Source organism: Zootoca vivipara, chromosome 6 (assembly GCF_963506605.1).
Source record: "Zootoca vivipara chromosome 6, rZooViv1.1, whole genome shotgun sequence".
In the NCBI taxonomy this organism is placed as follows: Eukaryota; Metazoa; Chordata; class Lepidosauria; order Squamata; family Lacertidae; genus Zootoca; species Zootoca vivipara.
Window position 1 is genome coordinate 37,680,322 of NC_083281.1, and position 26,623 is coordinate 37,706,944.

The 26,623-nt window shown below is 45.7% G+C and overlaps 1 protein-coding gene across 5 annotated transcripts; it reads right to left on the reverse strand.

Moving 5' to 3' along the window:
• Positions 1–550: 550 nt before the first annotated feature.
• CAP1 (cyclase associated actin cytoskeleton regulatory protein 1) lies at positions 551–26,623 on the reverse strand. Of its 5 annotated transcripts, XM_035117841.2 has the most exons (14): positions 20,898–26,307; positions 17,159–20,179; positions 14,363–14,484; positions 13,818–13,918; positions 12,674–12,751; positions 10,568–10,711; positions 9,620–9,705; positions 8,914–9,019; positions 8,625–8,811; positions 5,934–6,124; positions 4,748–4,871; positions 4,181–4,263; positions 3,077–3,220; positions 551–1,980 (listed from the first exon to the last, which is right to left on the reverse strand). In XM_035117841.2, exons 3-14 carry the CDS (start codon positions 14,472–14,474, stop codon positions 1,897–1,899), a joined length of 1,440 nt encoding a protein of 479 aa, XP_034973732.1. In that variant the 5' UTR covers positions 14,475–14,484; positions 17,159–20,179; positions 20,898–26,307; the 3' UTR covers positions 551–1,896. The 5 variants fall into 5 exon arrangements, with proteins under 5 accessions (XP_034973732.1, XP_034973731.1, XP_060131795.1 ...); XM_035117840.2 differs by lacking the exons at positions 17,159–20,179; positions 20,898–26,307 and adding an exon at positions 26,514–26,623; XM_060275812.1 differs by lacking the exons at positions 17,159–20,179; positions 20,898–26,307 and adding an exon at positions 26,598–26,619.

Here is a 26,623-nt window from a genome sequence, read left to right on the forward strand (position 1 = left end):
TCCCTGACCACTAGATTTGCTTGCTAGGACTGATGGAAGTTGGGTAGCAAACAGTTTTCCCACCCATAATATACTATGTTGGGTTATGCATACTAACTCTCTCCTGCCCCTTATGTGTTGCCCCCCCCTCCATTCTTTTAAATTTCAGAATCCCTTCATTTGAAACATCTGAATTATTTCACGACAATCCTTTGGTGAGTGGAGAGATGACTTTCTGGGGGCTGATGTAGGGAGGTTGTCAGGCTAGTTAAAGATCTTCCTGCCAACACAACAGATGTCAGTGGCCTCTGTGGTAACAGCTTTTAACAAAGCTAGGAAACATTTCCATGAATGCATTTGCCCACCACTACCGCTAGCCACAATGAAATTCTGGGTGAAGCCACAGCAGGCTCTGAGAGACTAGTGTGAAAACACTCCCAGGACTCCTCAGACAAGCTCAAGCTGGAAATGTTGCTGAAAGAGAGCAGCACTGAGTCTGAAGCTGTAAACTGAGATTTGCAGCTTTTCTGGATGAAGCTGGTTGCAGAGGAGCTTAGGAAGGACCACCATGTTAAGGAGCAACTTGGCATTAACTTTATTCTATCTTCAGTATAATTTTAAGTACATAAGAAAGGTTTTATTTCCACAAGCCTCGGGAGAGAAATACAAGTCACAGGACAGTTTCAAAATAAAAAGAAATTGCATATCTTCTGTTAAGTTTCATTTGTGTGTGTGTGGGAATCATTAATGTGGCAAAGAGGGAAATAAGATATGCATATGCTACCCAAAAACACTTCTTATTCTGGTGCGCAGGCAACTCCCTTTGGTGGGTCAGTACAGTACCATGCCTTTGGTCTCGGCGCAAGGACTGCAGTGCCATGCTAACAGACACACACTGGCCTTCTGGTAGAGAAGAAGCTGAGCGACAGAGAGGACAGCCAGAGAAAGTCTTCCAGACTCTAAAGGGTAAATAAGCTCGGATGGAGGATTGGAATGAATTTGTGCTTACACATAATTAAATACTGGACCTGGAATGAAGAAGACTCATCCCTCCCTAGAAAAGAGAGATGGGCTCCAAGGAAAAACCTGTCCTGGAAAGCCTGGACAACGCTCAGTTGCTCAGAAGAGGGACCCTTTGGGCACAATTTTCCCTTTAAAGGAGGGCTTGAATGGAAGTGGGTGAGCAGCAGTTTTCTAGCCGCTGGACAGACTCCTGGAAGGGGCGGGTGGGGGAGCCTGTCCCATGGTAGTCTTGTGGCACCTGTAACTGAGAGGTCTCCCCCAACATCATGGCACAACACAGAATTTTACACTGAGCACGTAAGGGGGAAAATTGGGGTGGGGGGGTGGGGTGGGGGAGGAATGCTATACATGCACCAGTCCTTCAGCTTTTGGTCCAGCAAAGCCATTCCTGGAATCTTTGAACAGCCCCAATTAGATTAAACAGAATGAAGTCAACTCCCCCAACCCACACCTTCCAGATACACTGTCACACACACACATCACTGGGGACTCTATACCCTGATAACTCTCTTTACTCCACAAGGAACCGTCTTCCTTTGCTTAAAATGAAAGGGGAAGAGAAAAACCTCTAGAACCAAGTCCTTGAGATACTGGCTCCAGGGAGCACAAAAAGAAAGGCCAGACAGAAGTTGATTGGTGACGCGGGTTAGCCTGACCAAGGGGAAACGCCACACTTTCCTGCTGATCAATTGATAGAAGCAAATGATTCTGCCACCCTACCCCCAAATCCTAGCCTGAGGTATTTTCAGTGAAGGCAGGTAGGCAAGTCTCTCGGGGAGAAGACAGAAGCAGATTGAGAGCGGAAAAGGGACAGGAAAATCTATAAATCATCCCCCAAAAAGCAGATTTGTCCCACAGCAGTGGTGGTGGGGGAATGTCGAGCGCCCGGTCAACTTATCCAGCTATTTCCGTCACAGTGGTGACTAACTTCTGCCCATTCCACTGTGTCTTGAATTGTTCTGGGATTGGGAACTCATTCTAGGGGGAAACAAAATATTGGAGTCAGTAACATTTACATGTAAGTGACTTGCAGAGACGTACAGCTTTCAAAACCCCTGTCTGCTCTCTGTCCTTTAGTACAGCTACACCTTTAACACAAAAGCTTACTGCCATCAAGGGAGAGCCTTGCTGGATCTGACCAAAGGCCCATTTAGCTCAGCGGCCTGCTTTTCAAGAGCGGCCAGCAAGATGCTTCTTGGAAGCCCACAAGCAGGGTACTAATCTGCCTGGCTGCTCCCCTCCCCTCCATCTCAATAACTGGCATTCAGGGACAACACTCTCTTGAATGCAGAACTTCCACTTACATATCTTGTCTAAATGAGCTGCATGCCAGGGGTGGAGACATGAGAAAACTACAGAGAGGCCTAATTCAGCAACAAAGCTATTAACACCCCATTCAACATATCAACTTAAAAAACAGAGCAAGTACCAAATTAAGCCAGGTCTGGGAATATCCAGCCTAAAGGGCTAATTAGATCTGGCACAGGTACACTTTTGGCCTGCAAAGCCATGTCTGCAATGCGGCCACCCACCCACCCACCCACCCAAGAGGAGCATGAAGTTGGCACCAACCAGCAGGAGCTTCAAGCCCTGCTTGGCTGGGCTTGGATTCTTTGTTGTGGGGCTTGCCATGCTACCTACAGAGAAGAAAGTATTCACCTGACATAGTGATACCAAATTATGACAGGTGGGCAGGGCCCGTTCCACCTGTCAAAGTAGTCTGGTGGGGGTGAGGGAATGCAGGATTCAGCCTGTCAGATGGATCCAGTTCTCCACCCCAATATTAAGCTCCTTAGAGCTTTGCTTCTTGATTCATGCTACTTAATCCTAGAAGTGTGGTGCAGATGTACATTGATCCCAGCCACTGAAAGCCTGCCTGCCTTATTAAGCCTGGGCTTCTGAAAGCCAGCTAAAATCATTTTGGCAACACAGCTCTTCAGCCTGGTGACTTTTGACCATGAGCTTTCCCAAGACAGCTTCTTCCCAATGTCAGCAACAACCACCCACCACCCACAGCAAAGTGGCTTTCTCCCAGCATCTGAATTCTACGCCAAGTAACCAGAAAGGAACTTACAAAATCACCACTGTCTGTAGGAACGAGGACGTTCATCTCTGAGGACTTGGCACTGACAATCTCACATTCTAATGAGTTCTTGCTCAGGTAGACGTGACAACCGTCTGTCTTGTTGATGGAAATGGTTGGCACTTTACCCAACACCTAGCAAGAAAGGCAAGGATGTCAGACATGGATAGAGCGCCTACCACCCTACACCCTAGAGGTCTGAAAGAAACACAGAAACACAAGGAGTTCACTTCTCCTTGTTCTGAAAACATCATTATCAATACTCTTTATATGTACTCTTTATAATATCCTATATAAATAATACATCAATGAAGACAGTGGATCCATCATTATATTTTCAATAAATCATAAAACAGCAGCGTGGTGAACCTTATGAGCGAGGGAAACAAAATTCAGTATGTTCTCTTTTCAAGCTCCAAGTGGCTTGTACTTCAAGTGCCACTTGCTCTCAACGTGAACCTGCAACATCTTAGGAGGGGCCCTTCTTTGTTTCACTCCCAAGATGGCAGGACCCAGTAACCCAAGACTGGGGTTTCCGCAGGATGCAATTGCCCTTCCTTGGAACACCCTCCCTGGAGAGGCCTGCCCAGTGCTAACTTAGTTATCTTTTCAGCACCAGATGAATACCTTTTTATTCGTCCAGACCTTTTAAAGCTGTGCTTAATCCTACAGGTTGCCATTCTAAAACATTTATCCTAGCTGTTAATATTCTGTCCTTTGCCCTTTTTAATGCAGATGATAATTGTTGTACAGGCAACCTTCTCCGCCATTTACATGGGGCTTACGTTCCAAGGCACTGCACAGTTAAGCGAAATTGCAATTGAAAAAGCTGACAAACACGCCGTTCCGCCCCTTTCTGTGACATTTTGGGGTCACTTGGATTCAGAGCAATGTATGTGTGCATGGGTTGAGGTGCAAGATGGGTTTCTAATTCTGTTATGGAATCTGAAGACCCTGAATCACCCCTCAAAGACTACTACTTCTTGCTCATCTGTTTAAGGGTTCCTGCTCTTCAAAAGAAGCAAAAGGCAGAGTGAGGACCATTACGACGTTAAGGGAATACAAAACTGGGTGGGGGTGAGGGAGTGCAATTACCTGAACTTGGATATCCCGACTGTTGATGATCTCAACAATGCCCACCACATCATCGAACACCAGACCTAGCTTCTTACAGTTATCTACAAAATAGAGGAAAAGAGAACAGAAAGGACCATTAAGGACCTTTTCATGTGTGGCTGAAGAATACCTCAGCAAGTCCTGATTTAGCCACCCATCCATGGGGTGCTCCAAGGTAAGTCACAGCAACAGCACTCCTCATTTGCAATGCAAGGGCCATTTTTGGCAAAGTGAGAAACTAGGACAAAAAAAATACCCCATGGGGTTTGGCTGCACACACCAGTTCCCCACCTATTATCAGGAAGACATTTGTGCCGAACCCTGTTGGACTGAGCAGGATTTAACTTTCCGCTTTTCAGCTGATGTACTTGGGAGGCGTGGGGTGTTAAATCCTGCAGGGAAGTGGTGCATGAAGCCAACAGTGAAATGAATCAGAGAATCGCACCCACCTCCCTTGGAGTGGCATGAGCTGATTGGTGGGCATGAGTTGTTGGTTTCTTCTTTTTTTAAAGCCTCCCGCCCCAGTCCCAGCCGTTAAGAACCTACCCAGTGTGATGGAGTTGATCTTGCCCTTGATATGGAGTGTACTGTTCATGCACTTGTAGACGTAGGCCACCTGCTTCAGCTCCGTGTCGCTGATCACCAAGTTGGAGGCATTTTCTTGGTTCTCCTAAAGAGGAAGGGGAAAAACAAACGCCGCTCATTCCAGCCCCTTCCCTCCTCGGATACGTTTATGACCTGTAGATGTGCCTGATGGACAGCAATGAGCCAGCGTCTCCTTACAAGACTCTCTTAATCAGGTCAGGTATGGGGAACCTCTGGCCCCCCAGACTCCAGTTCTCATCACTGGCCATGCTAGCTGGGGCTGCTGCGAGCTGGAGTCCAACACACAGAGGACAAAATTTCCCTCCGTCCTTTTAATTTACAGTGGAACCTCGGGTTGCGAACGTAATCTGTGATGGAGGCACGTCCACAACCTGCAGCGGTCGTAACCTGCAGTGCTGCATCTGCGCACGTGCAAAGCGCGATTTAGCACTTCTGCACATGCACAAGTGGCGAAACCCGAAAGTAACCCTTTCCGGTACGTCTGGGTTTCCTGCGGTCCGCAACCTGAAAACGCATAACCTGAAGTGTTTGTAACCCAAGGTAAAGGTAAATGGGCCCCTGACCATCAGGTCCAGTCGTGTCTGACTCTGGGGTTGCGGCGCTCTGAGGGAGCCGGCGTTTGTCTGCAGACAGCTTCCGGGTCATGTGGCCAGCATGACAAAGCCGCTTCTGGCGAACCAGAGCAGCGCACGGAAACGCCGTTTACCTTCCCGCCGGAACGGTCCCTATTTATCTACTTGCACTTTGATGTGCTTTCGAACTGCTAGGTGGGCAGGAGCTGGGACCGAGCAACGGGAGCTCACCCTGTTGCAGGGATTCGAGCCGCCAACCTTCTGATCAGCAAGCCCTAGACTCTGTGGTTTAACCCACAGCGCCACCTGGGTACCACTGTATTAAAACAAAGACTAAAAGGCGCTGCTCGAATTAATTGGACAGCAGACTTTAATAAGTACTCTTAAGAACTGCAGGTGACGTGCCTCTTCTAAGATGCTGCCTGCTTCAAAATGCATGCATAATCTAAATGCAAAATACAATTCAGATTTTTCCCACCTTCTCATATGAAATCTCAAGTTATCCATGGCAATGGGGAGTCTTTTGTGTGACACCCCAGCCCCTCAGAACTCACCACTCTCCATTTCTTGCCTTCCAGCTCCAGCACAGGAGGTTCCTTCTTCGCAGGCAGTTTTTGGGGGGCGCTGACAGGACAGGCTGGCTTTGGAGCCATGAAAGGCTTCGGTCCCGTCCGCACAGGACCGCTTGGGTTCTTCAGCGCTGGGTTCTTGTGGGTCTTCATCTCGTCCGGCACGTGCTTCAGGCCTAGGAGGGAAACCGCCATTAACGTCCACATTGAAGATGCCATCAGCTTTAAGAGCCGCCCCTCGGCTGTGGCCAGCAGCTACTCTTCCCCCCCAGGCGCTTCCATTCTTGTGGCAGCTTTGCAGTGTGGGAGCATCGCAGTGTAGCTCCTTCCTGCACCACTTATCAGCAGCCCCAGGCACAAGTCTTTCCCACACTTGAGTCACCCTTTCTAAAGCTTCAGTACATCTGACATTACCCCCAAGCAGAGCTTCTCTGCCGCTTCTCTACCACAACAGCAATGTCAGAGCCAGGCCCAAAGAGCTGCTTCTTACAAACCAAGAACTTCCCCCCGAAACCACCACAGCCCACATCAGACCACCAGCCATTTGTGCCTTGTAGACAAATTTAGTTCCCATTTCTAGCTTGGCTCCAACTGGCTGGCTTCTATGCTGCTTTTACTCAAAAAGCCCAAAATGAATTTCAATGTGAAAGTATAGAAACCAGAGTTTTTAACACCAATGTAATACAATTAAAACAAAACAAATTCAAAGTAAAATTGCTATAAACCACAGGGGGGGAAAATCCACTACTACAATCATATCCTAATGTGTCACACGCTGCTTTCCCCAAAAAACTGGTACTGTGTTGCTAGGGATGTCATTTTCAATAAAGAGCCCCACAAACCAGGGTCCATAACCAAGATGGTCTAGTTCTGCCCATTCTTCTCTCTCTGGCTAGGTGAAGGGCTTTCAGCAATTCTCTGGCTCTATAAGAATGGAAAGCTTCTTGGCCTCCATCCCTTGCCCTGCTATAGCATCAAGTCCTCAATTCTTAGGGACTTTTGTTTCTAAATAGCAGATACAGACACTGTAGCCTGTGTGGAGTAGTTACGAGTGGAGGGCTGGACTCTGACCAGGCAGTCCTGGGTTCAAACGCCGTCTTGGCCAAGGTGTTTGCCTCTTGTCTAATTGACACTCAGCCTAACCTACCCCACAGGGCTCTTTCAAAGATAAAAAAGGATGACACACACACACACACACACACACACACACACACACACACACACACACAGGATTTAGAGGAAGGAGTGGGTACAAGTTTTAACCATGTTAAAAACCATCCCACCCTAGGAAAGAAATCTCTCGCTCCCATCTGCTGCTGATCTAGACAGCCAGGAAAAGGGCTATGGTGTAAAGCTGGTTACAATACATGCAGAGCATGCCTGAAATTTTATTCTCAACAAAGCAGTCTTTCCTCAACTTACATGAAAACAGAGACTCGGTGCTCCTAGTGGTATGTGATGCGAGATGTCCCTTTCTCCCCTTCCCTTATTTTTGCTTCTGTCACTGGCAGTCATATGATTGGTGTTGTGCTTAAAATGCTCCAATAAAATAGCTTTAAAAGCAGGTATCCCATTTGCGTCCAGGAGCCAAAAGCAGTGGCTTCCAGAGCCACAGGGAGATCTCTGCATTGGCTTACTGCATTGCAGTATGTGCAATTTACACACAGCACTGTCCTCCGTGCATGCCCCCCCCAACTACCTGCAATCTAATTGGTTTCACTTGATGAAAAGAAAAAAAGGAGGAATTAATTGGCTTAAGGAAGAATATACCGGAGACCAGAGATTAGCTTCAACTATTTATGCAGGGCCTGGAGATTCCAAAAATTAAACTCCATCAATTCCCCAGAAAGGCAGTGCAAAAGCTTTCCTCACTGTATTTGGGTTTCTTGAACCTTAGGATACAAAAAATTAAATCTTCTGCATATCATCAACCCTCATCAAGCCCAGCATTGGAGTCCTCTAATAATAATAGTAATATTTTTATTTATTTATACCCTGAACATCTGGCTGGGTTTCCCTTGCCACTGGGTTTCCCTTTTGGCCACTGCAATGCCCAGAGTGCAGATTTCTCCCATCTTCACTAACCACAAAGGTATTTTATGGACCCACTTCTGCTACCTCTACTCCTCATCCAAAACATTCAGGTTGCTTTCTCCAAGGAAAGGACATTCTCAAAATTCTTATTTTGCACACTGAAGTTGAGTGGCCTGTTTAGCAAGCAAAACTGGTTTAGGGAATTATGACCCAAGAGGTTTTTTTTTTGGGGGGGGGAATTCTTCAAAGGGGTGTCATGAATCGAATGCAGGAAACTGGAATCAAGACACAACAAAACATTCTGTATACTCAATGCATCAAAACACACTAGCAGAATTAGCGATGCATTTCTGCTGTGTCAGTGAAAAGCTATGCAAATTCACTTTTAAGAACAGCTTGTGAAAATCAAGATGACCAAGAAATCCTCTTGTTGCCATCTGCAACAAGACCATGGGTACAAACACATCTGTATGGTTCAAAAGATGGGACTTCGCTGGACTTCGTCCCCAGATACTGGAGCAAAAGGACCCCTGCAGGTCACAAAGGCTTTGTGTAGAAGGGTTGCAATTTCTATCCCAAGTGAGTTTTCTTATAGCACAGCCATTTGCTCCCCTTGCCATTCCATTAACTAATTTCACCTACCGGAAGTGATGGCCTCTCCCCGGTTGATCTCGGCAAAAAGTGCGGAACGGGAAGTAGGGTCATCTGAGCCAGAATTTGTGGAGGCGGGAGCTGGAGGGGGTGGAGGGCCAGGTGGCGGGGGTGGGGGGCCACCAGGAGAAGGAGCTGCTGCTCGGGATCCATTTCCTGAATCAGTTAGAACAGGTCCCTGAAAAAGGGGATGGGATAGGAACAGAAAACAGAAATGTCAAGAATAGTAAATGCAAGAGTTCTGTGGTGCCTTGAAGATTAGCGTTCAGCCTGTACTCACCGTTTTGCTCCAGGTCAGCCCAGTGGTGTGATACTCCTTAATGTACGCCTGCAGCTCTGTCCAGATACTCAGATAAGCTTTCACCCAGTCCACATGCTTCTTATCTCTAGGAGAAAGAGAAACCAGGCAAACTAATTGGTCTAGGTATGGGGGATATTTGAAACTCCACTTGCAACAGGAGCCGTAGATTTCCTACCCTCCTGCTTTGCAGATGGAACTTTTCACAAACTGACTATTCAGAGCTTTCTGGGAATGAAACCCTGCACTGTCCCGTCCCCCCCCCACCCCAACTACTCAGGTTCCCTCATTCTCTACACAGTCACAGCACCATCTCTCTCTCTCTGCTCTTCTGTATGGTTTCATTAACAGCAATCCAAGAATCTGCATCTCAGTGGTCCCTTTCATGGTAACTCCACATCCTTGCATTCTCATTTTCTGTGAACTGTCTCCATTTCTTAGCATTCCCTTTAAAAGTGGAGCCTGCCTTGAGTGGCCGGGTTTAAGAACTCACGGCCTGGTGAACAAGCCACTCCCATTCCAAAAATGGTTAGCCACACCCTGCTGTTAGGAATCTGAGGGAGATGATTATTTTTTTTAAAACTAAGTGACGCAAACATTGGAATGTGATCCAATGCTACCTCCCCTCAAAATCCTCTGCTGCCGGCAGCACTCCATGCCCCCCCCCAAAGAGGTAAGCAACACTTACACATCTTTGTATTCCTTGAGGATCCGGTTGCTATAAAACATGGCGGCATCAGTCATTTCCTTCACGTAAGGGCCTGGTTTGGGAGCCTATGAGAAGACAGTGCGTCATCAGAACATAAAAGTTCTCGCGTTTGACCCAGCAGCTTTCCAAACCCACCAGAGTTATTTGGAAGCTGACCCCCTGAGTGAAATGGTTTAAGGACCAGAAGTCAAGCTTGCCAGGAGGTAGTGGATAGAGACGCCATCCCCAAACCCACCACAGTTTAGGACCTCCCAGATAACAGAGGCAAGGCCGGAAGTGCAGTTTGAAATCTTAAAACTGCATCTGGATGGGAGAAAATTAGGTGACAAGGACTAAGTAATCTCTCAGGAAATACAAAAAGAAACCGGAAGCTTATGGGCACAAAACCACCAACTTACTGTATTGTCCGTTCCATACCATTTTAGTGGCAATGACTTTTCCCTAAGGGGTGTACTCCATCACCTCGAGAGCCACAACTGCCCTTGTCCACAATCTCTGGCTATACTGGCTGAGAATCCAACAGTATCTAGTGTGCCTCAAGAACCCTTGGAAGCATAGTCTGGAGGGGTTGTTGAAGCTTCTGTGAAGATATCCCCGCCAAATCATACAAAACTACAACTCCCAGGTTTCCCTGGGGAAAGTGAATGACTCTTTGACCAGATTGACACTGCCAACTAAAACTGCCCATGTGAGAATGGTACCATCAGCACCAACACATATGGGGGAGGGAGGGGAGATCATGCTATCTATGCAATATTTTGCTCCTAGCATGTTTCCATGTACAGAAATTGAGAAGGGCTATATTTTAAAAACAAAGCTACAGACATAAGAGCAGCTTAAGGAGCTTCAGGGAGGCCTGCTGGCCCTTTAAGTACCATAATCACAGAACGAGTTTTGGCAGAAAAGCACCAGTTCCCGAGCCCTTACCATGGCAACCCAGCCTAATGCAGGGATGCTCTCACTAACGGTTGAGAGGTGATTGAAGAGTTTGCTGCCACGGTTCTTCTCCCGGAAGATCTGGACAACCTGGATCTTCTCGGATATTGGCTTCAGCACAGTTGAGAAGTTGTTCTGCAACAACAAAATTACAGAAGATAAGCCGAGCAAGGTGTAAACTGCTTAAGCCTGCTGGTCTCCCTTGCCTCTGCATTCCCTCCTCCCTCTGCCGTCATTTAGATTGCCTGCCCCTTGCACATAAAGCTAAGTCAGGGTTTGTTTGATGATCCAAACTCTGCCCAGCAACTTAACTATGGTTTGTTTACTGTCAAACCATAAACTGAACCATGGTTTACTGTTGGCCTATGAAGCTTGGTTAGCTTTTTAGCTATGGCTTGGCATACGATGTGAAACTGGCACCCTTCCTTAACCATGGTTCCATCCCAAATGCTCACAAAGCTACAAATGCACAAGGCAAGAACAGCTGGAAAACAATTCCAGCTTTGAAGAAACAAGTCATAGGTAAATCATGACTTAAGTTCTAGTGTTGTGCTAACCAGGCCAGTGACAGTATTATCCATGTATTAAAGGATGCTGAGAGAAAAATGATCCTAATCTTCCTCAAAGGTGCTCAAGATGGTGTATAGAGTCCCTATCCCCCATTTTTACTTTACAGTAACTCTGCAAGGCTGGTTCACACCAAAGAGAATGAATGGCCTAAAGTCATCCAGCATATTTCACAAGTGGTTTTCTTGGAGAGGGGGGAGGCATGCACACCACCTTGAGCTCCATGGAGGAAAAGCAAAATGGCAAGACACTAGAGGAAAATTGAGCAAGGAGGGAAGAGAAAAATAAGCAAGTGCCAGGTAGCAATTGTTTCACTATGATATGCAAGTTACTTGACTGATCCATAGTAGGCGGTTCTAGGGAAGGAGGAAGAGAAGAAGAAGAAGAGTTTGGATTTGTGCAATCTCCTTTCCCTTCCTCCCCCACAACAAACACTCTGTGAGGTGAGTGGGGCTGAGAGACTTCAAAGAAGTGTGACTAGCCCAAGGTCACCCAGCAGCTGCATGTGGAGGAGCGGAGACGCGAACCCAGTTCCCCAGATTAGGAGTCTACCGCTGTTAACACTACACCACACTGCCGGAGGAGGAACAAAGTAGCAGATAGGCCAGGTTCTGTACATCACGTGGTCAAGCAAAAAAGGAGGGTACCACTTTCCTACCAAACCCTAAATCCTTCTCCTGGACAGAAAGGTGTTATGGGATCATCCTACCAACGTACACACCTGGGACCACCATTTGCTAAATCCTGTTCAGGATTCACTCAAAATGTATAGATTTTGGCTTCCCATAAAACAAGTCCTTGTCTTGGAACAGGCACTTGCAATACCCCAGCACCCATGAAGCCATGCCATGCTGCCTGCAAAGGGTCTCACTGTGTCCTGCCATCTGGAGGTCCTATGCCAGAAGTATCTGACCTGTGGTCCTCCAGATCTTGTTAGATTCGAACCCCCATCAGCCCAAGCAAACAAGGCCAGTAGTCAAGGACAATGGGAGTTCTAGTTCAGTAATATCAGGAAGGACACAGGCCAGCCATCCTTGCCCTATGTAAATTAAAGGGATGGGGTAGAAAGTTTTATTGCCAAAAATGTCTGGTGGGAGAGGGTAGCTCACTCCCTGACAGTAAAAGAGTTTTTGGCAGTAGCAGACTCTTTCCACCTCACCAGCCATTCTGTCTGTGTTTGTGTGTGTGTGTGTGTGTGTGTGCGCACACACACACACACACACACACTTTTTCCTCCCATGCAAGTCAATTGAGCAATTTTTGTATGGGGAAGGAGCTGTGTGTGAGAGAAAAAACAGAAAATACAGAGCAAGCACCACAAAGTGGGGGTGCTTTGAAAATGTGGCGACTGACCACACCCCCACAGCTGACCATGCCCACAACCCTTTTCAACAATCCCAGGATGAAAGAAGCTGGGAATCCCCATTCAGAAGATCACTTTTTATATTCTTTGGAAAAAGGAAACTAGTTTCCAGCTGCACCTGCCCTTGAGCTTCACTGCTGAAATACAAGGGGTTTCCCCAGACTTACCGCTGTGGGTTGCTGGCACTGAGATGCTGTCACCAGAAGAGCCCTCTCTGTCATCCACCCTGCATGGACCATGTCAGCCTTCAAGGAGGAGAGGATACCAAAAGGGGGGAAAGGTGCGCATGAATTAGTTGCATATATATTGCTCATGGGGTGGTAATACTCTGACAAAAAGAGCCCCAGCTGTATCCAAGGAGGACTGTGTTGCACATGTGATGGTCAATTTCATATTAAGAGCCAAAAGCTCTGAAGTATCAACTGCAGCAGCTTCACAGTAAGACTGACTTTCTTCTGTATGAGTTTGGGAGGCCTGGAATATGGATAAGAGTGTGCATTTTCTACTTCCCTCCCTATACTGTATACTTGAAACTCCAAAATCACTCTTCCATAACGCCAATCAATTTGATCAGCCCTCATTTATTCAGGCAGTTTTATTACTTTGTTTTAATCTTCTTCCAAGTGCGTAGAGTGGGGCACATGTCTCCCTCTACCCCAACCCGGTTCATCCTTAGCACATCAGAGAGAATGTGACTGCCCAAAGTCAACCCATGTGTATCATGGGCTAGGGGGATATTTCAACCCAAGTCTTTGCAAACCTAGTTCAACACTGTAGCCAGTGCAATTTTTCTAGAAAGAGAGGTGCTCGAACTCACCATGAACACCTCTCTTGTTCTCTTATAATGGCAATGGTGCCCACCTGAGAGGTGCCAGAACTGAGATCAGGTGAGTTCCAGGAGGAAAAAAAAGCCCTGACTGTAGCCACATCTCAGATGCACTGTCCTTTTAACAGCAGCTAGTATTGACTGTTTATGGCAAAATAGGAGTGATTTGGGGCATCGCTGGTGTTTTTAAATAGACTGACAATTTGTAGACTTTTGTTAGAGCCATTGTAGCCTCCTTGTGCACTACAGTCTCTGGCAAAAAATATCCACATGGTTTTGAGACACTGCCGAAAATAACTCCCTGCATAGACTATGGGGCGATGGATGGATAACCACAGATAACACATTTACTGCACCACTTCCAACTCTCGGCCGGGGGGGGGGGGGGAACGGACGACGACATCAGCCAGCTACTTTCCAAAACCTAAATTCTGAGTGCAGCAAGCAAATGTTCTCCCCAAATAGGAAGGAAGCCTGAGCCTTACGTGTTTTTGGACATCACCGCCAATTTCTCTGCTGATCTTCATGTATTCAGCTACTGGACCCGCCAAGAGTGTGTCAAAAGCCTGTACATACTCAGCTATGTCTGTAGAGGAATGCAAGCAAGTCAATCATGAGAACCAAGAGACAGCAGATGGATTTGGTTTGAAACATTTGCAAGTCATGTTTTGCAGTAAGCATCTGTCCTCCCCTCCACCCCCTCCTTTCCCGGCCGCAATGCACAAAACTTTGGCAGAGCACTCTAGGTTGATTAAAATCCTTGCCTGTTAGCACCCAAGTCTTAGCTCTAATTAGATTTTTCACTTTTAAAAGGAAGCAGCTGGACTCTAAGTAAAATGCCAGTATCATTGCTGACACCAGAGCAATGTGACGCCAACGTTTAGCTGCTGAGGGTTGACAATTAGGGCAATTCACTTCCTCTTTCTTGCATATCCCAATCCCAGTCAGCTGCATGCACTGACTTTCCTACTAAGTGTGAGAGGTTAAAGTAATTAATCCTGAATACACTGGTCAAGTCAGGGCCTCTCACCTTTGGGAAGGCCATCGCCACAGCCGCCCTGCGTGCCAGGGCCATGGGACATCATCTCCAAGCGGCCCACAGCTCTCTCCAATCGCTCCACAAGACCGTGCAGCTCTGTCATCTCTCAGCACCTGCAAAGTTAGACCATGCATTTAGAGGAAAGCTTGACGGAGCCAATATTTAATCAAAGGGCAATCTTGTACCAATCTCAGACTGAAGTGAAGGAATGGCAACTGAAGACTATTTACTTTTGCTTACCTTATCTTTTTTTGGGAAGAACTCTTTGCTGAAAACAAACAAGGTCCTGGCCAGAAGCTCTGGGTCCACCACCCAACAATTGTAAACAAAGATAACTTCCCATTTCACCTTTTTTGGTGTACTTATTCAATTGCAGGTGCCACAATGTAACTAGTACCCCCAAATGAGTATTCTGTTCCCAAAGATCCTGATCCTGAAAACACAATGGCTTGTCTCTGACCAAGTCATACTCAGAATAGTCCCCCTGAAATCATGACTAACTTGAGTCCATTCATTTCAATGGGTCAACTCCAAGCATAACTCAGTATCAAAGAATCATAGAATTTCAAAGGACCAAGAGGGTTGTCTAGTCCAACCCTTTGCAAGGCAAGAATTGTTTTGCCCAACATGGTGCTCAAACCCACTGAGATTAGGCTCTGAGTTGTATTCGAGTTGTGTCTGCGCTGACACTACAGGGGTGAGGTATGCATGTATTTTAATGAGCCCCAATCACTGCGTGTCGCAACACCTACATTATCAGGAGCTGTGCAACAGGCAGATACACAACTCTCTGACCTCCAACAGCCACTGACTATCTTGGTTGAAAGATCACAGCCAAGCTGTGCTTTTGTGCCCTCTAGTATGGAAAAAGGGCTCAAGATGAGCCTAGGCCACGGGCCTGGGCTGGTGATAGCAATACAGACTCAAGGCTACAGTGAACACAAGACCACCCCAAGTTTCATCTAGAGCAGGATATGGTCTAGATTCAGGGTACGATGTGAAGGCACGAGGCCACCACTTTGCTGAGGTTAAGTAGGCCTGGTCTGTCAGTGCCTGTATGGGTGTCCATCTGGAAACCACATGAATGCCACCCTCGGTCCCATGGCAGAAGATGGATGTTATATAAATGGGAGGAAAAGGAATGCAGCAGCCTGTTTCTGGATGTGGCCAGCCTGATCCTTTCAGGACCCCTGCAGAGCCTGAAAGCAACAGCCCTCACCTAAAGCTTGTTCCCTTGCATCTGATATTCAGAGGTACCCTACCTCTAAACATGGATGTCCCATTTAGCTAACAGCCAAAGGCAGACCTGTCCTCAATGAATTTCCCCAATCTAAAGGGCCTCTAAATGCCCACCACATCATGAAACAGTTCCCATGATGTGAAATAGCTTTTTTGTCTTTTCAATTAGGTTCCCTCTTCCCCTTGGCTTCCTGGTAATGAGGCACTAGACTCTTCCCCCACCTTTAATCAAAACTGGTACCCTCCAGATGTGTTGGACTACAATTCCCATGCTGGCTAGGCCTGAGAGTTGCGGTCTGAAACGCCTGGAGAGCACCTGGTTGGCAAAGAGTGAGTTAGACAGTCACAGAGTGCTTTCAAACCCTCATAAGAGATAAGAAACCCAAGCTTCCTTGCTCTTCTCATCTAAATGTACAGCATAGGACCTGTTTGGAGCCAAGCGGAGGGAGGGCAGGCCTAAATGAGTATCATAGAGAAACCTAACATTTCTGGCAAATCCTATGGGCTTGTCAAGGGTTGCAGTAGCTCCTCTCTTCTCCAATCAATAAAGGGACAGAGTCATAAAGCTTACCTGAGGCAGACACTATTTTAAAGCAATCGCAAAACCATCAAAGCCACCCAGTCCCAACCATGGCGGAGAAATTAGCATAGGCGGCCTACTACATGGGCCAAGACAAGCCAGCTGCCCAAGATAATGAACAATGGCATCCCTGTTCATGCTTTTGCACAGGACCTTGTTTTCCAAGAAATGTCGAAGGAGAATGGATTTTGGCACGCGAGTTTTGCTAGCTGCCTTCTGTTACAGGAGCACAAAGTCTGTCTGTAGCCTTCTAAATGGGAGACCATTTCAAGCTTGCCTTCCTCCCTCCCTAGTGTGATGGGAAAGCCTGGAGGAACTGGCAGCTCCTTTTTTTTAATCGTTTAGGTCATTTGCACAATGAATCACAGCCATCATTTGGAGCATGAATCATCACCCCAGGCCAAGAGCAGAATTCCCTTATATGCCTTAAGAGCTCAGAACGAAGCCAGGCAACGTTTCACTTTGCAATCACTGGCTGTGGCGCAGGGCATAAAGGAGGGGGAAACACTTGCTCAGCTACACTCCAGGCTTCTTTGCACCTTAAATTCCGGGCGGATGCAATTAGCTGTACAGCAACTTTGCAGTGTGTCTGCGCAATACTCATGGGGGTTGTGCAGCTGCCCTTTCAGGGTCCAGGCAAGACACCCAAGCAAAGCCCGGAGAAGCCAGCAGCTTAACAAAAGAGTGTCTGCAGTTAGGGATGACCCATATTTCACAGCAGCTGTCAGTGGAGCAGTTTGTGCTGTGCTGCAGTCCATAACTGCCATGAGAACATGCTCTGTGATGGGAGCGACAGAGGCAGGGCCAACAGAGCACAGCAAGCAAACAAACAGTTCGTCAATTATGACTAGAAAGCCTGGAAACTTAACCATGGTTTATATCAATATGGTATTTCTGTTTGCAAGTTCTGCTGAGAGAGAGAGAAAAGCAAAGTTGTTTTACACACACTCACGACTCAGATACTTTACCCACTAAGGACACAACTGAAGTCCGATGCAATGTTATCCTTCTCCCCACACATGTTGGCCTCAAAAAAGAGGAAGAGGACAGCTTCCTTCCTGGAACAGACTGCTCTTCTTTACTTCCCCTTTACAGAGGGGCAATAGCGGCTCCTCAAAGGCTCGATCTCATCCCCCCCCCCACTTCAGCAAGCTCTCGTTTGCACGCAACCCCGACACTTGTTCACACAGCAGAGGGCAAGCTGCCTCTCAGAGTGCAAGAATGAACAGAGACATACCTCTTTGACATCAACAAATTTAACAGATCACTGTTGTTGAGGGAGGAGTCAGAAGATTAAAGGTGGAATGTGAAGTAACGCCAAGGAGGTTGCTCCATTAGCACAAACATTTCTGTCTGCCTGATAGAATGACCTCCCCTCTCTTCCCCAGGAGCCTGTTCTAGGCGGTTTTCCTAATGCCCCTCCTCAAGCAGACCTGGTGGGGGGGAAACCCTACTGCACTAGTGGGAGTCCTTGCACTGACTTCCACTAGCATACTGGGTTGAATCCAGCCCCAAGTCCCCTTCCAGATTTTCCATCCAAACTTACTGGACACTAGGATAGAAAACAAGGATACTAACCACAGTCCACTCTCCCCAGCAGAAGGAACCACATTAAGTGCTTTGCTAAAGAGGGGCGAAGGTGGAGGAACAGTTTTACTTTGATTCGTTCAGAACTTTGGCAGCTGAGCACTCCTGGGAGATGTGCCACAGCTCAGTGGTAGAGCAGCTGCTTTGCTTGCAGAAGGTTGTAGGTTCAATTCCCAGCACCTCAAGAAATTGGTGAAAGAGACTCCTGTCTGAAATGCCAGTGAGCCACTACCACTCAGTGTAGACAAGTACTTGGTCAGATGCAACCATGGCCTGGAACTGTCACCACACACATAGCTCAGATGCTGGAAGGAGGGTCAGATGTCTTTTGAAGTTGGGAAACAACTGCAAAGCAGTTCTGACATGTGTGTAGCTGCTTACAGCTGCCCACATCTGGAAATGATGCAACCTACATCCATAGTATGGTAGCTTCTCTTTTATGTAAAGAGCTGACAACTCAGCTCTCAACTCAGTAGCTTTTATGTGGGCCTGGCCAGACATTCATACTAGCCTACCTATGCTTGGATGGCCTCAAAGAGGCAAAGAACCAACTTACTAGAAAAGCCTTCTTGCCTGTTTACCCAAAAGCAATCTGGAGGTACCATGAGTGGATATTTAAAAGCCCATGCCAGCAGTGATAGATCTCAGACCCATTCATATTCCTTCTGGAGGCACACAAACACACATTTTACTCCACTTTATGATGACAACCCATCTAACAAAACGTAGGACGGACCATCCACTGCCTCTTCTGCTTTATGCTAGATTACTTTCAGCAACCGAATTGCAAGCTGTCATGCTAAGCCCAGCTCAAACTCTGCAACAAGTCACAGAAAATGGGAGTTACAGCTCAGCAACACCAGGCTCCCCATAGCTACTCTATTGCATCATCATCAGAAAGGTGGGATATGTGCTTCCATCTGCTGAATTATATGGTTAAAGTTGAGAGCAGCCAATTCTAAAGCAGCTGTAAATGTGTCAACATGAACAGTCATTTTGTCCACAGCCACAGACATCAACAGGTTGATGTTAAGTGCTGGACTTGAACTGGGGAGACCCAGATTTGACCCCCTATTCAGCCCCTAAGTTCACTGCATAACCTGTGCCAATCATTTGATCCCAGAATCACTTACTGCAAGGATGAAATGGGGCAACTCCAAATAAACTTACTTGAAACTAAGCGTCAGGCTTGCAAAAAACCCTGATCTGGTTTGCCTGTGGTAAGTCGATCACAGAAGTTCCTAAAATTGATTCTTTTAGGCCACAAGCATCTAAATAAGGTTATATGTGGGCAGGCAGTCAAGTAAGATTTTCATAGGTCAGTACCTTGTCAGCTTCAGTAGGTGAAAGCTTTTTTGCTCGCCCGTAAACTTTAATGCAGTGGTCAATCTGTTTGCAAGGCTGTGCAGAATACAGATGTAAGTCACACAAGGCCACCCTAGCTGTAGCAGGCCCACACATTACACTAAGATTCATGACACAGACCCTTAAAAATTTCCAGCCTAACAGCCACAGGCTAAATCTCCTTCATTCCTAGTTTCTCCATTTCATGAATAATTCTATAAAAGAATGCAGGAAGGGGGTGGAGTGGGATTAGGGTAATAATTGGTTCTGTTTCTTTGTATGTATCAATTTGAAGAGAGTACGAAAATCAAAATGCAACTGAACCTCTTTGCTATGGGCCTTTCTCTGTGCTGCCTGAATATGCTGAGACTTTATAGACATTTCAATAGAAGAATTTGTTTGTAAGTGATTAATGGTTAATGGAACAGACAGAGGTACCGTTCTGCTGCATTCCATATGGGTCTGATCGGATTAGAGCCCCATTACCCACTCTCTGATTGCATTTCAGATATAGGGATTACTTGCTCCTTGAAAGCTCTGAAGCAGAGTGGCTTCTAGCCCAGAGGAATTTGACAAGCTGTTGCAGGTCTGTCTGCAGTGGAACATGAGGGCTCATTAAAGTGGACCACTAAGAAAATAAGTTCCTGATCATCAAGAAGCTAATGCCTACCTCCAGAATGTCAGACTTCCCTAGTTCTCCCTAGTGGTCTTTCAAGAAATTTCGCAACATGCACACCAAATATATCTGAAGCCAGTTCTCAAACTACAACTCTTGGAAATATTTATATTCTTGGTGTTGTTTATAAAGGCATTGGTCCTGGACTCAGCTTAACTGCTAGTGATACAAGCTCCTGTAGAAAGATAATGAATTTATAGAAGCACATATCCAAGCATCTCTAATGAAATTTAGGAAAAGGAAGGATACTGCAAGTCAGCATTAAGGAAACAAACCATGGTTAAAATTCCAAGGGTACAAAATGAAAACATGTCTTCCGAGGGCATCTACAGGAAGTCCAGTGAGACCTGCAAACAGAAAGCCATGGAAAAATACCTAAGACCTAAGCCAGTGATGGCGAACCTATGACACGCGTGTCAGACGTGACACGCAGAGCCTTCACTGCTGGCACGCACCCCATCGGCCCATTCGCGCTGTTGTTGTTGTTTCCCCCCCATTTGTTCTCCCGCTCCTCCTACAGCTTGTCTCCGCTAGAGCTTGTCTCCGCTGTTAAAACCTGGATCCTTTTTGTTGTTGTTGTTGGTAGCCAGAGATTGGTTTTTAACCCTTTCTGTGCTGTTTTTTCTGGCGGTTTGGCAGACTATGATCGGGTGTAACAGCGTTCGTTTTTTAACCCGTTCTGTGCTGGGGTTTTTTGCGCTTTGGCAGACTATGTCGGTGCTGCGTGTTAGTTCCAGCGAATATATTATTTGTCATTTTTTTCTGTTCTCTTTCCTCCCCAAAAAAGCGCAGCAGCTTTGGGGCATCGCCCCAAAAAAGCAAAGCAACTTTTGCACCCCCCAAAAAAACCTCAAAAACTTTGGTCAGCAGCTCCCCCCATAAAGCTCAACAACTCTGGGCACTTTGTGATAAATAAGGGCTTTTTTGTTTGGTTTGGTTTATTAAATACAGTTATATATTACAATTATAAATTTTTGTTGTTTAAACGATAAATATCGTGAAATTATGGTTTTTTTCTCGAAGTGACACACCACCCGAGTTATGCTCAGTTTATTGGTAGATTTTGACACACCAAGCTCAAAAGGTTGCCCATCACTGACCTAAGCTGTGGTTTTGTTGTTGCACATGCAACAATGATTAGCCAATGCAAACTATGGTTTGCAAACACACTTCAAAGCATGTAATATAGTTGTTAACCTCTAAACTGCCAAAGGACTGCTGTTTTTACTTCAAAGCATGGTTTCATGCCCAAATTTGTGACTAGTCCTCAATTACTGAAACTTTAGATATTGAGACCCATTGCTAACAAAAAACAAGCCACATTAAACATCATGTCTGTATAGGGATCAAGCGGTTCAACATATCATTCATATTTGGTTTTATTCTACCATAACATGTCTCTTCACTGTAGCAGAGTAATTATTTCAACCCCTACATCTACTGCCAAGTAGCCCTTACACAAGTGTTACTCAAATACTAATATGCCCCTCAAGTACTCCTGAATCGCTAAAAGTGCCTGAAAAACAAAGGTGTTCTGAGGCTGGGGTTTGGTTTAGAGGGCTTTGTTGCCTGGGGTGCGTGTGTTGTTTTATTTAATGTTTTTTGAATTATTTTGTTATGTTGTAATTAGGCATTTTTTCATTTTGTATGCCACCTTGAGCATGGTTTGAACTATGGAATGATGGCATACAAATAAAATTATGTATGTATGTATGTAAAAGGTAAAGGACCCCTGGAAGGGCTTTGGCCTTTGAATGTTTTTGTTGCAACAAGTGCTGTAGCTCAAACTGGTATAGTAATGTTGCCTTCAATAACTTTAGTATGCGCAGTGGGAGGTGGGGCAGTGGAGAATAAAGCCAACTGGATTCGGTTTTTCTGTCGCAGCATAGTTTTTAAGAAGACACACTTTAAAATCTTCCAAGCTGCATTGCTTAATATCTCAAGTGTGTAATCGATGCATGCAAAAGATGCTCACCAGTATTCCACATCTTAAGATCAGATGAGAATTCATTAGCATTCCAAAACACAAATGCAATGACTACACTCCTCCCAAGTACAGTATAAATTCTTGACATGGAGCCTCACACACCTTGCCCAGCCTTACAGCTTGCCTTGCTTCCGTTATCAGCCATATACTGTAAGCAAAAACCACCAGACGTGCTTTGTTCCAGAAGAGAAACTAAACCACATTTTAATGTCAAAGCTGTGATAGGAAGCAAGCAACAACAGTGGAGAAACCAAAGGACTGTAACACAAAGCCAATATGCAGAAAGAGGGCACCACCCCTGAATTGCATTAATGCACCTTAGCCAAAGCCATATGTTTACTAGAGCTGGCAGCAGGATTCAGAGTCATGCTAGCTGATACTTGCAGGAAGCTTGAAATGCCCACTGAACACATTTCACATCAGAATGCATCTAAAATTACCCAGAGCAAACCCTGTTGACCTGACAATCACATGAGCAAATCTCATTTATTTACCTTCATGGGTATATTTTGTGCTATACAGAGCAACGTTTATTTACAAAGTGAGAAACTTCTCTGCCCCAAGTAGTCTGCAGTCAAAAAGTTTTGCAATGGGAGAGAGAGAGAGAGAGAGGTTCCTGTAATGTGGGATGATCTGAGCATGTGCAGTTTTGCAGGCATAGACTTTGTTCCAGTTGCAAATACTTAGCCTTAGTTTCAGTTGGGGATAAGTGTGGTGGCCATTTATTTCTAAAGACAACATACTATAGTTATTAATGCAGATATTTGTCACTCTGGCAGTTAAGTAAAAGTCAATATTCACACAGTCATTCATTCCTAATCCTTTGTAGCTAAAATCACTATGCATGGACTGAGAGAGTCAAGGGTTCAGGGAAAAAGAAGGGTCTTGCAGATTTGAAGAGCAAGGTGGTGGGTACTCGTTTGTAGGAGAAAGCTACAGTCAAACCTCAGTTGTCGAACATAATCCATTCCGGAAGCCTGTTTGGCTTCCGAAACGTTCGACAAGCGAGGCACGGCTTCTGATTGGCTGCAACAGCTTCCTGCACTCAAGCGGAAGCTGCGTCAGACTTTCGGCTTCCAAAAACGTTCGAAAACCAGAACACTTACTTCCAAAATGGAGCTGTTCGGGAACTGAGGTTTGACTGTATAAGGAGCAGCAAGAAAATGGCCAAATTTCAAGGAGGCGTTGGCAGGAAAAGTTCCTAGCAAATTGAGCTCACAGAATTTTACCAGAGAAGCACTACTCAGAGAGTGACAAGTGAGTCACCAATACTGGTTTTTTGTTTTTTAACCACACTTGTACTGCATCCCTTCTCCAAAGAAGTCAGCACAGCATACAGAAGTCTCTCTCATTTTATTCCAACAACACTGCAAAGCAGGCCAGTCTGAGAGATAATAATGAGCACAGGATCATCCAGTGAGCTTCATGCTTATTTTTACATTTCTATCATGCAAAATCAGTGTAGATAAGCTCTTGCTGTGCCAGCAAGATTAAACACAATTTTTTACATACAGGTTACAAGACCAGTCAAGAGAATTTTGCAAGCAAGTTTCGATATGAAACATTTCAGTTACTCTAGAAAGTCTGACATTTCTTACAGTTTAGGAAAGTGTTGTGCAGATGCACCTGCCTGAGAAGGGAACCCCAATGAGATGGTGCCACTACAGGAAAGGCCCACGGTCTGGCCGCCATCTTTTGTACTTAAGATGAAGAAGAGGATTAAGCAAACCCTCAGTCTCTCTCATTACGCAGCAGGACAACTAAACCCAGGCTTTTCCAGTCCAAAGTTCAATTCACACTCCTCTAAACAACACCTCTGAAGAGAGAGCCCAAATCCACCAACAGCAAAACCTTCCATTCCAACACATTACAAGAGCCTTTGACTGAATGAATTATAGGCTGCTACCAAATATTAATCCAGGAAGTTGTCATAAAGCAATCTGGGTCTATTTCCTGCCTTAACGGAGGACATCTGTAAGTAAATCTCTTTGTATTAAACTAAGTTTGGTAGATAAGCACACCTGGGAATCATTATTTCTTCTCACACATCTATGTCACTGGTTTTCACTTGGCTCTGTTATGTCTAGTTAAGAACCAGAAACAAACAGTACTAGCTTCCTCCTGTCTCTCTCTCACATTTGTGCTAACCCTTGGAAGCATGCATCTCACGCAACTGATGACTCAGTGGAGGAGGATCCTTGGCCAAGAGTTCCTGACTAACTGGGAAACACAGCAGTTGGGAAGCAAAGTGTCTCTAGTGCCAGCGTGCTGTAGAGAAATAGGCAGAAGTCTGCAGCTTCCTTAGGCCACAGGGCAAAGGCTTCTATTTTACAATGTCAGAGCTCTTCTGAAGCTTGGATTGAGGACACTAAATATGCATCTGTGGGCATGTAGCCCCTGCCCCAGAGGGAGGGGGAGGCAATTCAATAGCAATTACATTTAGCATAGCTGCCCTGCTGAATTAGACCAAGGGTCAGCTAATCTATCATTTTGTTTCATCAGAGACAAACCACATGCCTCTGAGAAGTTCAAAAGCAGTGTATGGAGCTATCTCCCCCTCTTTATCCCCAGTTCCTGATATCCAAGTGCACCATTTCTGAGCCAACCAGTCCCAAATATCTAAGCTAGTGGCTACCACCCCATCATGAATTCCGTAAGTTAAATACATTTTGTGAGAATTAGTACTTTTGTGTTTGTCCAGAGCCTACAGTCAGCCAGACACATTTATACCTGCATTGTTTTTTTGTAGGTTAGGTTATAACATTTTAAAAACAGGTGTTAAAAACAGTTAAAGCACATGACTACATAGAGAATAGGGCAGGTTCAAAATTATTTTATCTCAGGCATCAAAGACCAGGGCAAAGAGGCACACCATGGAAACTACATTGTGAAGGTGCAACTGACAGCTTAAAGTCAGCTTATGCCTAGCCACCATCAATAAGACAAGATACGGACTCCCAATTCAATCCCCAAGCTCCTCCTACCAAGATAAAACCTTACTCCAATTTGCACTATGCCTCCAAAACCAACCCAAATCTTTCATGGAACCAAAATACACTTTTGTATTCCACCACTCATCTGCAAACCACCACCTCCTGTTATATTCCTGCCCAGCTAGCGCCCTCATCCATCACCTCTTCAATTCACAGCATGACAGACAAGATACCCAGAAGAATTATTTATGTCTACTGTAGCCTATCCACAACCGGTTGGCAGTTGGTTATGTAGTATAAATTAATTCCTGCTATAAATCTGCTTCCTTCTTTCAGGATCAGGCACAGCAAACCATTTTATGACTCCTTTTAACCCCCAATACAGTTACAACCACCGTACCTAGTATATGGGCTCCTAACCTGAATTCCAGCTATACTCTTTCCATCAGAAGGTGCTTTTTAGACAGTATATACTGGTAGACTTCTCTCTTTTCAGAATCACACACACTAAAGCATACTTCCTACTACTAATAATATTGCAAAAAATTCCTGCACTACAAGGGGTTGGACTAAACATCCCTTGTGGTTCCTTCTAACTCTACGATTCTATTATTCTATATATATATATATTTAAAAACAGAGTAGAAGTCAGGGGAGTCCTGTTGCACTAGAAGAAACCGCTGTGCTACTTTCCACTAGTGCCACAATTTAGTTGAATATGACAAGCCAGACTACAGATAGTGTAACACTAACAATAAAAATTCAACTGCCAAAGGCAGAAAAGAGGTATGCCTCAATAATCGCCTACAGCTGCAAATAGGTAGTGTATGACATAGGGAGATAGGGAGGAAGTTGCAGATTCGGGATCATTACAGAGAAGGGTCTCTGGTAGGCCATCACCCTCCTCACTGCCAAGGGTTCAGCCCGCCCAAATCAAACAGGATGTGTTGAAATTGAGCATCCCTACTCAACCTAGCACACACTTTGCTAGCCAATTTGTCATAACTGACTGTGTCTTGCTAAAGTTCTAAAGACAAATCAGAATTCACAATGCAGACTAGAAAATAACTCCTGTTTCAATAGCTTTCAGAGGTAATCTTGTAGAGAGCTAGGAGGTTTTTCAAATTCAAATATCCAGAACCTTTATTTTTTTTAAGTCCTGGCGAAACATTTATAATAACTTTTTTTTTAAATCCCCCCATAGCCTAACAAGGGTGACCAGACCGCCAGCTACACAGAGCCAAATAATAGTCCTGAACAACTTAACAGCTCGCCTTGTCACCTTAGCCACTGGCCACAGCAGTTCCTAAGGCTGTAATTCCCATGCGCTCTCCACCCAACGGAACTTTCTCCGGAGTAAACACACACACGACTGCAATGCAACTTAACAACATGTTCAAATTCCTCCCTCACAATAGGCAAATACCAGAGATGACAGCGACCTGAATCCCAGGGTCGTTCCTCGCGAGGATAAACCGGACTGTCAAGCATGTGGCAGAATAGTGTTCCCTTCCCCCTTCCCCAGAAAATTAGCGCAATAATTGGGATTATTCTTGCAAACACTCCCCTCCCCTCTCCCTGTCCCCGAAGTAGCACCTCAGACACTCGTTGCTTCAGCCTCCCCCCCCAACCCTTTCAGACGTGCATGATATTTACCACTCAACCCCCGCCCCCTCCTTATCTTCCTCCCCAAACATCTCAGTCAAGTACAGGCTACCCTCGGGAGCCTCAGCTGCCGCTGCCTTACCTCGCTCAGCCACGCAGGGTGTGTCTCTCTCGCTCTCCCACCCACTCACCTCTGCCCAGCTCGCCTCTTCCCGGCTGCTCCACTTCCGCCTGGAGACGCCCAGTAACCCTACCCGCACCACTTCCTGCCTCACCGGAAATACGCTCGCGAGGGCTCGTC

Bases quoted from the DNA above. Each gene is read 5' to 3' on its own strand.
- CAP1 (XM_035117840.2), bottom strand. From the start codon at position 14,474: ATGACAGAGCTGCACGGTCTTGTGGAGCGATTGGAGAGAGCTGTGGGC. The intron at 6,125-8,624 runs GTAGGTGAAATT...TTTCCCTCCTAG, and splicing joins GGGAGAGGCCATCACTTCCG to GCCTGAAGCACGTGCCGGAC. The intron at 3,221-4,180 runs GTAATTGCACTC...CTTTCTTGCTAG, and splicing joins GTCGGGATATCCAAGTTCAG to GTGTTGGGTAAAGTGCCAAC.